We start from the raw sequence: 13,559 nt of genomic DNA on the forward strand, positions 1-13,559 counted from the left end.
TTATCACACAGTGTTTGTTCATTCATGGTCACAAGATTGATTGGTTCCCAGCGTCATAGTGTATATTGAAGCATTTTTGATTTTGTTTTTCCAGTGGGCAAGTTACGGAAGCAGTGGCTCAAGGAAAGTATCTCTGATGTCGGCTTTGGGATGCTGAAGTCTGTCAAGGAATATGTGGACCCCAATAACATCTTTGGAAACAGAAACCTTTTATAAACCCATTACTGTTGTTATGAAAAAGTCACCTTTTTTTATTCGACTACGATTATACCAGTAATCAAATATATCATGGACTATATTTCAGCCACATTTGTTTATTGGTTTAAAATAAGTTTTTTCATTCTGTTCTCTGTTCTGTTCCTACGTCTCTGTATTGTCAGATGGAGTTCCTCAATCTCTCTCGTCTTAGGTGCATCAGTTTACAGCCACCTGGTCGTCATTTCAGGTTTCAGTCAGGCAGCGCAGGGCTGCCAGTGGTTCAGCGGAAGATGCTGTCAGTTGTTCAGTGTTGATGCTTCCTCTTTCAGAGGAGGGAAAGACAGATTTTTGTGTCATTTATTGCTTATCTTGCCTCTTTTTTAAAAGAATGTTTCTAGAAAGCAGTTATCTAATGAAGGATTCCACTGAGTGAGACACATATCTTTTTCAGGGCATCTTTTCTTGTGTGAGTATGCCCCGAAGGGAGGAGACTCACGAAAGTGCACCCTGTTATCGAGGATGCCCCAGCGCTGTGAGGTGCTTGGCCTACAGTTTTCTTTCAAACTAGCATACCGTTATAAAACCTGAAATCATCAGTATACAAATTATTCTGTTAGGGAACATTTTCTGTTGTCCATGTTTCTGCTCTTGAGGCGGTATTATACTGTGTTAGTATCACTGAGGCAACCTATTGTTACATCCTAGTTCATTCCTAGTGTGTTTTGTAAGAAAAGCTGACATCACTCATTGTACATGAAGAACAGGCTTACCGTGAAATGAAAGCTTTATTCAACTTTGAGTCCTGCTGTTTCTGATTGCACATTCTTGTCACTGAGAAGAAGCAGAAGATAGACTTTACACTTCAGGTCTCCAGTTCAAAATAATTGTTTGACTAAAGAAACAGTCATCATTCAGCTATTGAATTTGAAAACCTCAGTAGTCTCATGGCAAAAATCTTTTTTAATTCACCCAACAACACAATAAATTTTCATATAAAAGTACAGTTTCAATTTAGTTTTGAGTAATGGTTTGATGCCTTTTTTGAATTACTGGTTTAACACAAATTTTAAAAAATGTATTAATAATATACATACCAAGATCAAAAGTTTGAAAAATCATATTTCTTAAATAATAGGGAGAACATTAATCACATTTAGCAAACATTTTTACATTCAAACCTGGGTATTAAAATAAGAAATGATTATTTTGAATCACTGTCAAGGTTCATGATTTACATTTTGAGATGGATTCTTTTCTTAATGCAATACTTAACTTTTGATAATTTTTTAAAGTAATATTTGATCAGATAATGTAAGTCAAAATGCCAACAGTCCTTCAAAAGGACACATTGTCTGTGTAGCAACAGCTCCAAAATATTTTTGGGCAGTTTGATATCTTTTATATCTGAAGTAGCCTTAACCAGAAAAGCGAAAATTTGAAACTGACAAAATGGTATTTTCAAGACTTCAAAATGATAAAATAATTTTTAGCTAATAAAATTGGCTTCAGACTAATAAACTAAAATCTGTAAACAAATCAAAATTAAATACCAGTTTGACAACAAAATCTAAGTACTCATTAGAAACTGCCACTTCTCATTAGTGATTTACTTTTAGTTATAAAATTTCCAACAAACCTTTGCTTGAAGCCTTTGATTTCTGAAATAGTTGGATACTTGAGGAAATTACACTTGCCTCTAGAATTATAAAAGAGCTCAGCTTTCTAAAATGCATCTATTCATGAAGGTAATTTCTCTAATTGGTGATCAAAATGTTTAATTTGGTACTAATATCTCACCGAAGTGTATTTCTGAGTAATTTTTAAAAAATAAAACCAATTCATAAGCAGATTCATTCCTTTCATGTGGTTGTTCTGACATTCTTTCCCAGGGAGTTCAGATTTCAGCAGTCTCAAATCTTTATTTGACATTAGGAAACTAAATATAATCCCTGAAATTTTTATTCACTGTTGCACATGAACATAATGGAAATTAGTGATAGTGATTTCTACATTTCCCCCACCCCCCACATATGCTAGATCCCCCCAACCTTAATTTTATAGTGATGACTACATTTTATAGTTGGAATCATTTCTACAGGGATCATCTTGAACTGCATGAACATTCGCCAGCACGGCTTCACGCTAATGTAGTTGATCAGGAAGCCTTCCCTCCCCTGGCACATACCAGCTTCTTGGAGAGAGGTGCCTCAGCTCATCCTTAATTTCACTGAAGAGTAAGTCTTGAGTGTACCCTGAAGTATGGAAAGCTTGCCTTTTACCCCTAAAGTAGTTGATGGTGGCTTCATCAAAGCTAAAGCTCAGAAGACACTGTTTCTATTAGGGTTCTTAACTCACTTTGAATAAGTTAATTTAAAAATTTAAAAGCTCACTGTCTGGTTTTGATTTTTAGAACTGCCTAACACTGGTCATTCTCAAATTTCAGATAAATCGTGTGATGATGTCAGAGTTGGGCCAGGCGTTTTAGGGGGAATGAAAGTTGCTGCCAGTGACAATGGCACTGGAAACTAAAAATTTAATATGAACAGGCTTTACTGATCCTTAGGGAAACCGTTGCCTTTATGTTTAGTGCAATTTACAGTGCACAAGTGAATTTTGCCTTATGCTAAGTAACCTGAGCTTTTTCTTTAGTGAGAATTGTAAGAGCCACGTGTTTATTGTATCTAGAATTTTATCTAGAAAAAAAAAATTAAATTCTTTGCTCCCTTCAGGAATGAGAATTTTTCCCCCCAAAATGCATACACGTTATAGTACTATTACTAGAAAATGATTTATGGTGCTGGAAGGCTTCCAGTGTACATAGCTGTACTGATCTGTTTTGGAAGACAAAAGTGCATTAAAGGATGAGCATCAGTGCATATACTAATATGAATGATTAAAAAGGAATACTCTTTTTCAGAATATTCTCTTAGTAACTGCTAAGTCCTGGCTTACATTTTTAAAAATGCCTTTCTGCATGTTGGCTCTAGAGATTCTTCTTTGATGCTTTGCCTTCTAGCTACAGCTTCTTAACCATAGCTCATCAGAAAGGTAGTCCCAAGTTAAATCGACTGGACTGTCTGTTCAAATGGGATCGTTTGGCCAAGCCTCTGTTTTATCTAAATGTATGGCACAAATATTGGTTAGTGGATTGATTTGTGAAAAGGGTGTGCTGGTGCTTGAGGCTGCCAAGATGGAATACAGGGGAAATTCACATTTTCAGAAACACTTGAGACAAGAGTGGACAGCATATATAGTTTTGTTTACCACCTAAAATTTAGTAACTTTTATTTTAACTAGACTTGGCATATCAGAGACAAGGAGAAAATAATAAGTGTCAGTTTATTATTGAAGAATCCAATCACTTTTGTCTTTATGGGTTATGGAAACTTGACTTTGTAAAAGACTTTATATCATTGTTTCCCCCACACCTACCCCACTCCCCAAATGAACCACACGTAAACATATTCACTTGATTCATACTCATTTTAATTTCTGGAAAAGAAAACAAGTAGAAACACTGATGCTGAAATCCTGAGCTTGTGAAAAAGGTATTTTAAATTGTTGAAATACAGTGTCTTATATGAAGGATGTAAGTTACTCATCTTTCTGCTCCCAAAGCCAGTGTTTGTCTTCAGTTGTGAAATTTGACTGTAAAAGGATATGTGTAATGTCAACAGACTCTTGAAATTTCTAATAAAATAGACCTGGGTCTATGACAGTTTTTTTTCTTTAATGGGAGTGAAGCTATTTGACCTGTTTAACACGTGTGGGCTTTTTTCCCCCAACTTCATTCATCCTTACAATTAATAGTTTTCGTAACGAAACATAGTCAAGTGCATCTAAATGCAATGAAATCCTGTCGAGTATATTGTTAGCTAGGTTTTAATACTCTTACTATTTTTTTTAATCAATGTTACATTCCTAGGAGGATTTTTTTATTTCCTGTGAACCTGAAGCATTCCCAGTTGAATCTTGGAAGATCCTCAAAGAATTTGCACCCTTGTGCTTTTTTAAGCACAATTCCTTAACAGACTGATACGGGCCACCGATTTTTAAAACACTCAAGCCAAAGAACCCTCACAGAATTAAGTTTAGTTCTGTGAACATGAAAAGATTTTTTTTTCTCAAGGAGAAAAATAGTACATGAAGTGTTATTCAGAATATTTTTCAGAGACTAAACAGCCAATGCTGAGAGAGGAGAAAAACATTTTAGTGTTGGGTTATAATTGGCATCTCTCTCTACATACATATGTATGTATACATATACACATATGTGTATATATATCTTATTGTTGATAATATTTTCCATAAACAACATGAGCATCCTGTAAAATCTCTTACCCAAGTAATCTTAACATATCCAAAAAGGACATGAAATGCTTGTACTGGTATATGGTTGCTATAAAGAATTATATTTTGAGTTACTTAAGAAATATTCCCGAAAGCTTACAGTGCCTTGTTGGGATTTTTTTTTTTCCATGAAAGCCATTGTTTAGAAAGTGTAGGAGAGGATAAATATTTAAATATTGAGGTGGTTTAGCAGTTCAAGGCTATTCCTCTTCAATTGCGTGTCAGGAATTAAGTAGTTCTGTGTGGAAATACAGATAATCATTCCTACCGTGTTGGTTTGGGTCACCTATTTTAGTGTCTTAAAGCATGTGGTGAATCTCTATTCTCACATCCAGTCACTGGGGTTATATGTATTTTTATGGTGACAGTTTCATTCCTATTCTCCCAGTTTAGCAGCCCTGAGGTGTGACTTCGTGGATGTGGCATACTCACTCGGCCCTGAAGCCCCCCACCCTCTTACTTGCTTTTGGATGTTTATGCCCACAGCTCCCTAAAGAGTAGCACTTGGGGCGGGGGGGCCCAGGGGCCCACCCTACACCATGTGTCAGTTCTTTTTGTGTGTGATGGTGCCTTCAGAAAAAGATTTCTGTTCCTGGATAATGACAAATCTTAGGAGAAATATGTGTAGGTATATTTCTGTTTTGTTTTTTATTTAGGAGGGTTTGTTTTTGTTTTTTGCTACGCCTGTGAAATACTTTGGCTCTGATAAACTTGACTTGAATAATATCTTATCCTGAGTCTTCCTCCAAGGCAGTACATATTCCTGCCAGTACTGTAGTAGTCTTTTGGGAACTACATGTGGGCAAGCACTTACATGTAAGCCATTATACTGCTGTAATTAATGCATACAAACAGTTCTCCTCCTTACATTTATAGTCTAAAAGTGGATATGTAGTGGGAAGGGAAATTCCTAAGATTCCAGCATAGCTTGTTGATTCAGATTGAGCCATGTTGTTTTTCCATAAGGGCTCACACGTAGTCTCTCTACTGTGCTTTCAGTGTATGTTTAAATTCTCCTTTTATTGTTTTTCCTAGACTGTACTGTTCTGTACGCAAATGCCCATGTGTGATTTTTAAGATGTGCTGGGGAAAAAAATAAAACAATACCAAAACTACTCCTTGTTATCAGAGTGCCTGCTTATTTTATGTGAATTTAATGAGGACACAAGACCAATCCCGGACCGGGGCTCCCACACTCAGAAGATTGCTGGTTTTGATCTGGGAATGGAATCTGGGAATTCCATCTTGATACATTTCCGTATTTGTCACACTAATTTTCAGGCTTATATTGTTTGAAGAAAGCAAATTTCTGCCTGGCCTGTATAAGCTCAGACTGAATGAGCCTTAGCTATAATCTGTTTTCTGCCCAGACACAATTGCTGTGTACCCCATAACATAAGCAGATAACCATTTGCTGTGAGCAAATGGGACTCATTGCCTTGTTAGAAATAAAGGATTTTGCTAATTAGACTAAAGTAAGTTTCCTACTCATTGATGCAACTTCTCTTGTAGTAAAAAATAATTGTTTATGTGGAGGTTGAGAATACAGTGGGTAGGGTGCTTGCTTTCCGTACGTCTGACCCAAGTTTGGTCCCCAGCACCCCATTTAGGCCTCTGAGCACTGCCAGAAGTGATCCCTGTGTATGCGTGTGGCTCAAAAATAACAAAAAATTGTTCATGGGAGTAGAGAGCACATGCTTTGCATACAGCTGGGTTCCATTCCCAGCTCCTGAAGAATACTGCCAAGAACAACACCCCCCCCCCAACCCCAAACCCTGCCCTGCTTGTCCTTTTTATGTGTGCCTTTTGGCACATCTTGCAGTGATTATATTTTTAATTTATATTTTTTTATTTTTGTCATTGTTTGGCATTCCTTTTCACTAAAAATTATAGTTCCAGATTTTCAAAATTGTAGAATCTTGACTCCTACCCCCAAATACTTTTGACCCACGCAACTGAATCATCAGTAGATTTCAAACACATGCTATCTGGTTTCTCCACCAAGCAATGGTAGGTGTATGCAATACACAAAGCCAGGTAGTATCCTGCTACCACCTAACAGTCTACTTACCACTTCTATCTTTCTTCACCTTATTAAAAAATCAGCTTTTTCTTTAAAAGATAAAGAGCCAACATTTATGCGAAACACGCAATTACATTTACTTAATTTGGCATGATTAATTGCCAGACTGCAATAACCTTAAAGCTTGCTGCTCCCATTTTCTGTGCTGTCCAATCAAAAAACCAAAAAACAAGCAAACAAACAAAAAACTAACAGGGAGTGTTTACTGTCGTCACAGTTTTTCACCTTTGCCTTTTTGCCTTAGGATCTGTCTTCCCTCCCCCCATCCCTACCCCAGGATTCTCATAAAATGATTTTTCTACTGAAGTTTCTCATGTGATCTGTTGATATGCCCTTATGTAGACAGATGAACAAGCTGTGAAAAATCCACACTCTGTCACATTCTTCATACTTCATTGTACCATATTACAGTGGAGAACAGACTTTAAATGATGGGAATTTGGGGCCGGAGCGATAGCACAGCGGGTAAGGTGTTTGCCTTGCACTCGGCCGACCTGGGTTCGATCCCCGGCATCCCATATGATCCCCCAAGCACCGCCAGGAGTAATTCCTGAGTGCAAAGCCAGGAGTAACCCCTGAGCATCGCTGGGTGTGACCCAAAAAGCAAAAAAAAAAAAAAAAATGATGGGAATTTTTAATGGTGAACTTTGTACATGTGTTAAATTGATGCATACGTGAAATGTGGTATGCAGTAATACTTGAATCTAAAATAATTACCAGTGGTAGGGGAGAAGATTATACAGGAGAGAAGATACTTGCTTTGCATGTGGCCGTGCTGGCTACATCCCTGGTTGAATCCCTGGTTCCACATACGGTCTGCACACTACCAGGAGTCAATTGTGTGCAGAGCCAAGAATAATCTCACCACCATGGAGTGTGGTCCAGAGGCAAAATTGATTGGCTTGAGTGGCAGTGAAACCAAACCTTCATGGTCATAATAATTTTCAACTAGGTATAAATCAAGTCATTGTGCTCAGACTTTGTAAAAAATACAAACGCACGTGCTTGGGAGAGGGTGATGTGTGTGTTGTGTTGTTCATGGGCTCTCGGGGCAGTGCTTGCACACACACTCTCTCTCTCTTTCTCTCTCTCTCTCTCTCTTTCTCTCCCCACACCCTCCGCCACTCGCATCTGGTGCTCTCAAGCCACTGTATATGGACTGGATCGGGATGGCTCCTCCTTGTGCTCTGCTTCTGTGTGTGCCACTGTGCTCTCTTTTGTCTATCTCTGTCTCTGTCTCTGTCATCTCTCCTCTGGTCTCTTCCGACCTCTCTCTGTCTCTGTCTCTTCTCCCCTGTTTCTGTGTCTTATCTCCTGTTTCTGTGTGTTCTCTCCCGCTTCTGAGTCTTCTTTCTCCTACAGTCTTAGTTTATATAGCAGTCACATAGGGTGGTGACACAAAGGTGGGTTGAAAATTAACAAATCAACAAAGAGGGGTAAGACCATTCCTCCAGGAGATAGACAAAATCTCATCTAAGGAGATTACTTCAGATTACTAGGAGATCTGCTCAAGGGTGGGATCCAAAAAAGGGTATTTAACTTTCTTCCTTCCTCAGCTAGTAATCCACTTAAATAGTTATAGTAAATCTAAAATATTTCTAGCAATGTCATTCTGTATGAGCACAGTAAGAGATATATCAAACTTAAAGTTTGGTTCTTTCTGAGGACATCTCACTATATATTCCAGACCACAGTCCTTAGGCCAGGTTAGTCTTCCTAACCCCAGCAGGATCCTAGTCTCACTGTTATTTTTGGATCATGACAGCATTTGTCCATGACCATGCTCTCAACTTATTGTTGAGTATTGTGGCGCTTTGGCCTGGCTCATTTAGATGCCAGGATATCTCACAGCTTGCCCTGGGTCCATTCTGTCCCTCATCGGGAGCCTGCTTTTGGGACAGTAAGAACTAAGGGCAACTGGGTTGAGAAAGCAGATGCCCAGGAGTAAATATTATTGGAGTCAATCAGCTCCCAAGTTACAAAGCATAATATTAACTGTCTTCCTGTGTCCATACAGAAAAGACATTACTTTAAGGTAAACTAAGTTCCCTGCGGCAAGGCCGAAAGGACAAACCCAATATTATCCTACAATCCTTGAACTGGCATAGTGCTATGTGCCAGTTTTATATCTCAATTATTCTGAAATTTTATTTATTTAATTTATTTTTTAAGAATTTTATTTTATTAAATCACCATGTGGAAAATTACAATGCTTTCAGGCTTAAGTCTCAGTTACACAATGCTAAAAAAATCATTCCTTCACCAGTGCCCATATCCCACCACCAAAAAAAAAAAAAAGCACACTTCCCATCCCGCACCCCCCTGTACCACCCCCCCCCCCGCATGTAACTGATAAATTTCACTTTACTTTCTATTTACTATGGTTACAATCAATATTTCAACACAAAACTCACTATTATTGTTAGGAGTACCCCACTAGTCAGACCTGTTGTGAAGAGATAAGAGGTCTTGGATTTCTGTACTTTAGCAACTAAGTCCAGGGAGATTTCTTCCAGATATTGGATGATTGCAAGCTTGTAAACCCCATCTGTGGTCGTCATAATATGGCGGTCACCACGCCCTTCACCCCCGGCAAGTAAGAGGCGAGAGAGAGAAATACCTTTCCCCTCCTGGGCGGGCATGGGGCCTTAGCTTAGTTCTCAGTCTGGAGACATTCTGCAAAGAGCTGCCCATGCCGAAAAATTTAGCTGGCATCTGGAGTCATGCTCATGCAGCTGCGGAGAGGCTGCACATATGTGTGGCCCCCGGGATCACATCTTGGAGGCGGTCTAATTCTGAAATTTTAAAATAAAAAATTATTGGGCTAGGGAGATGGCTAAATGGACCAAAGTGCATGTCTGTAGGCCATACCCAAAGCAAAGCATCGCAAATGAAGATGAATGAAATTTGTCACAAAAGCTCGAAAAACTAACAGGCAGGTGGAGTTTTGAAGTCTAGGAACACAGTGAGAAGTGTTCTAGTCTGAAAATGTTACACATGCACCATTTTTCTCTACCAACTACAATCACTCCCTATTTAAGCCCAGTGCTGTCTTTTGAAATGAATATCTGTGAGGCCTCTTTTGAGTTAGTCTTGGTGATTCTGATTGGTTTTTTTTTTTGCTGAACTGATGATTACATTAATAATTATTTGCTAGATACTGTGCTGGGTTTTCAGCCCTAAACAAGGGGTCATGATCACTAGCACAGCCTCGTGAAGTGAGTGGTCTCATCTCTGTTTGACCTGGGAAATAACTGAGCTTTCTAAGTTTCTAAGTTCAAAACTCCCTGTTAGCTGGGTGCTGTCACTGCAATATGAATGGAGCCAGGCTTGACTAAATCTGGTGGCTCTACCCTGGCAGCCTCACTGTGCCAGGCTGCTGTGCTGAGTAACTGACAAATGGAAAGCCAATGTTAGTCACAGGCACTCTGCCCAAGGCCCACATGTGGAGTCCTCCCAGTTATGGAGTAGAAGCTGCTGTCCCTTTGTCTACACGTTGTGGAAATGCCAGGATGTCCTGTCTCAGGTGCTGTCTTGCTCACAAATCACAGTGCATTGCACAAAGCACAGTGTGCTGCATTCATGCTTTTATCGGTTTAGCTGAAACTCACAAAAGGAAGTGCTACGTTTTACTGACTTAATACATTTGCATTTTTATCACTATCATTGTATCTGAGCTGCACTTATGACTGTTTCTACAAGTTACACATCTCCCATGGAGAGATTGGAAATGGAAAAAACTTGAAGATTAAAAGGAACGTTTTTCTACGTTCTTGGGAAGGCAGATTATAGTTTTAAAACTGCTTGTTTAACAATTAAGGTTGCTACTAAAGGATTTGCTCAACAGTCGAGCACTCAAAAAGCTGCATCTATCTGATTACTAGAGTGAATGTGTCCTTAACAGTCACAGTGCTGATGTGTTTATGTAGTCAAGCACCCGAAGTTTCTGGTTAATTACAAAATTAGTTAAGCACCACTTGATTAAACCAAAGTATTAATACTGAGAGCATACATAAATGTAAAAGACCCAGTTGCTACTTTGAGTTTTTGAGGTGGATTAGTAAGGAATGAGGATGGCTAGGGAGCTTACAAGTCTCACCATTGCTAGGTTTCTCTGTGTGATACAGAATTCACTCAGGAAAATACAACTGCTGAGATATTTCCAGACTATCTATAGTTATTAAAAAAAAAAAGAATGAGGAACTCAAGCTAAACAGGGTACCCCCAAATGGAGATGGTCACCTAAAATGAAAGGCTTTACTTTGGTGATGTGATACTTTTAAGATTAGATAATACTAGAGCCAAGGATATGGTGTAAAAAACTGGAGCACATGCATTGTATGTGGGAGCCTCATGTTCAATCCCTGGCATCACATGTTCAATCCTGAGAATCAGCAGGATTGGTGCCCAAGTACCCCATCCCAAATTAAGTAGTTAACCACACTGTGCTTACCTAGACTGACTTCCAGCACTGATAGTTTTCTGGATACCAGTGTGGAAATGAACCCAAGCAAGATTGTAGGAAGTCAGAAAGTCAATCCATTAAAGTTTGCTCTCTAAGCCATTTATTTACTTTTTTTAAATCTTACTGTTCTTGGCTTATTTGTGCATCTACCCTATTGCCTCTATAAACAACTTGTTCTAATCTTAGATCAAACTTATTATTGACTAATTTGTATGAATTCTATGAGGTGCTTGTCTGAGGTCTGTAGGGACATAAAATATGTGGGTTTTGTGATTGGTCTCATTCCTATATATAATACGAGGAGAAAGACATCAAAGAGTCTGTCCTATTCAAAATAGTGTCCAGAAACATCAAATATGTAGGAATCAACTTGACAAAAGAGATGACAGGTCTATACCATGAAAACTAAAACACTTAAGAAAGAGAAGACCTTAGAAAATCGAAAAATATCCTGGGCTTTTGAACTGGAAGAATCAATAGTCAAAATGGCCATCTTAGCTAAACTACTACATAGAGTCAGTACAATACCTATCCAACTTCAGATGACTTTCTTCAAGGACTTATCAATAATAAAGTTTGTATGGAACAATAAAAGATCCCAAATAGCCAAAACCATACTTAAAAATAAGATACTGTGGGGTATCTCATTATCTAACTTGAAACTATGCTATAAAGCTTTAGTGATCAAAACCACATGGAAACATGGAATAGGGTAGACTTTCTCTGACAAGTAGGTCAGAACAGAATATCCAAGGGCAGACCCCCACATACATAGCTAATTTTTGACAAAGAAGCTGAGAGTGTAAAATGGAGTAAAGACAGCTTCTTCAACAGATGGTGCTGGAAAAACTGGATAACCAGATGTAAAAACTTAAAAGCTGGATCCGTATCCTACACATTATATAAAAGTCAATTCTAAGTAGATCAAAGACCTACCTTGAGACCAGAATATATAAAGTACGCCGAAGAAAATTTAGACAGTATGCTCCAAGATCTGGACCTTATGTCAAAGGTGTCTTCAATAATACAATGCCACTGGCAAAGACAACCAAATAAAAAGTAAACAAATGGGATTACACCAAATTAAAAAGTTTCTTCATGGCAAAAAAGAACACAGGCTAGACACTAAGTGAATGAGAGGAAATATTTGCATTCAACACACCAGATAAAGTACTCATAAAGATTAGCAACAACAAAATCCCAAATACCATAAAAATGGTTACTGGAAATGGACAGAGACTTCTCTGAGGAAAAACAATGAATGAAGGCACATGAAACAATGATCATTATCACTTCTTATTGGGGAAATACAAATCAAGACAACAATGAGATATCATCTCACACCAGTAAGAACATCACATGAAAAATACCATGAACTATCTGTTGGTGGGAGTGTGGTGAATTAGGAACTCTTATCCACTGCTGGTGGGAATGTTGCTTAGTTCAAACTTTATGGGAAACAGTACGGCAACCTCTCAGTAAACTAAGAATTGAGCTGCCATATGACTCAGCAAGTCCATGTCTGGGTATCTTCTCCCAGGATTAAAAAAAATTTCATTCAAAAAGACATATGCACATATTATTCTTTGCAGTATTTATTGCAATAGCTGATAAGGAATCAACCTAGGTGTTCAACAGTTGATAAGTGGATCATGAAGATATGTATATGTATACAGTAAGGAATAATAAAATCTTGCAGTTTGCTGCAACATAGATGAAACAGGGAGAGATCATGTTACATGAAGACAGAAGAAGGACAAACATAGGATGATCTCATTTATATATGTGGTATATAGAATAACTGGACGAGGAATACAGTGTTTGAAAGGGGGGTTTCCTAGATCAGTCTTGCTCCCAGAGTATAGGGAGGATGACAGAGGAAAAAAAAGAAATAAAGGGGAGAAAAAGAGAAAAGAAGCAATGGGGAGCCTAGGTCAAAGGGATCTGACTACATTGGTGGTATAAAAGAGTGGTAGAGCTAAAAATCCAAATCACTGGGTCAACAACACTGAAAACAAGTAACGCTAACTTCAACCACCAAACTTGGAAATGTGTTGTCAAGTTGACAGACAGGAGATGGGAGAGGGGATGGATGGGATGGAACCTAGGAACTCTGGTGGAGGAAAGATAACGGTGGTGGGATTGGTGCAGGAACGTGGTATGTCTAAAATCCAACTATTCCCTTTAATAAAATTTAAAAACAGTATTGACAAAAAATGTGTGAGTGAGCAAGAAAGAGAGAGAGAGAGACAGAGACAGACAGAGACAGAGAGACCTCGTGGGCTGGAGCAATAGCATAGGGGGTAAGGTGTTTGCCTTGCATGTGGCAGACCGGGTTCGATTCCCAGCATCCAATATGGTCCCCCGAGCACCACCAGGAGTAATTCCTGAGTGCATGAGCGAGGAATAGCCCCTGCCTGTGCATCACCAGGTGTGACCCAAAAAGCAAAAAACAAAAACGAA

The 13,559-nt window shown here is 38.6% G+C and overlaps 1 protein-coding gene across 1 annotated transcript in view; it reads left to right on the forward strand.

Annotated features, from left to right (window-relative positions):
• Positions 1-5,664, forward strand: part of AGPS (alkylglycerone phosphate synthase) — a 120,464-nt gene extending 114,800 nt beyond the window's left edge. The window contains exon 20 of the mRNA XM_055120663.1: positions 95-5,664. Coding sequence (XP_054976638.1) covers positions 95-216 — 122 coding nt within the window. The 3' untranslated portion in view covers positions 217-5,664. The remainder of the gene's footprint in view (positions 1-94) is intronic.
• The last annotated feature ends 7,895 nt before the right edge of the window (positions 5,665-13,559 follow it).

Source organism: Sorex araneus, chromosome X (genome assembly GCF_027595985.1).
Source record: "Sorex araneus isolate mSorAra2 chromosome X, mSorAra2.pri, whole genome shotgun sequence".
NCBI classification, from domain to species: Eukaryota; Metazoa; Chordata; class Mammalia; order Eulipotyphla; family Soricidae; genus Sorex; species Sorex araneus.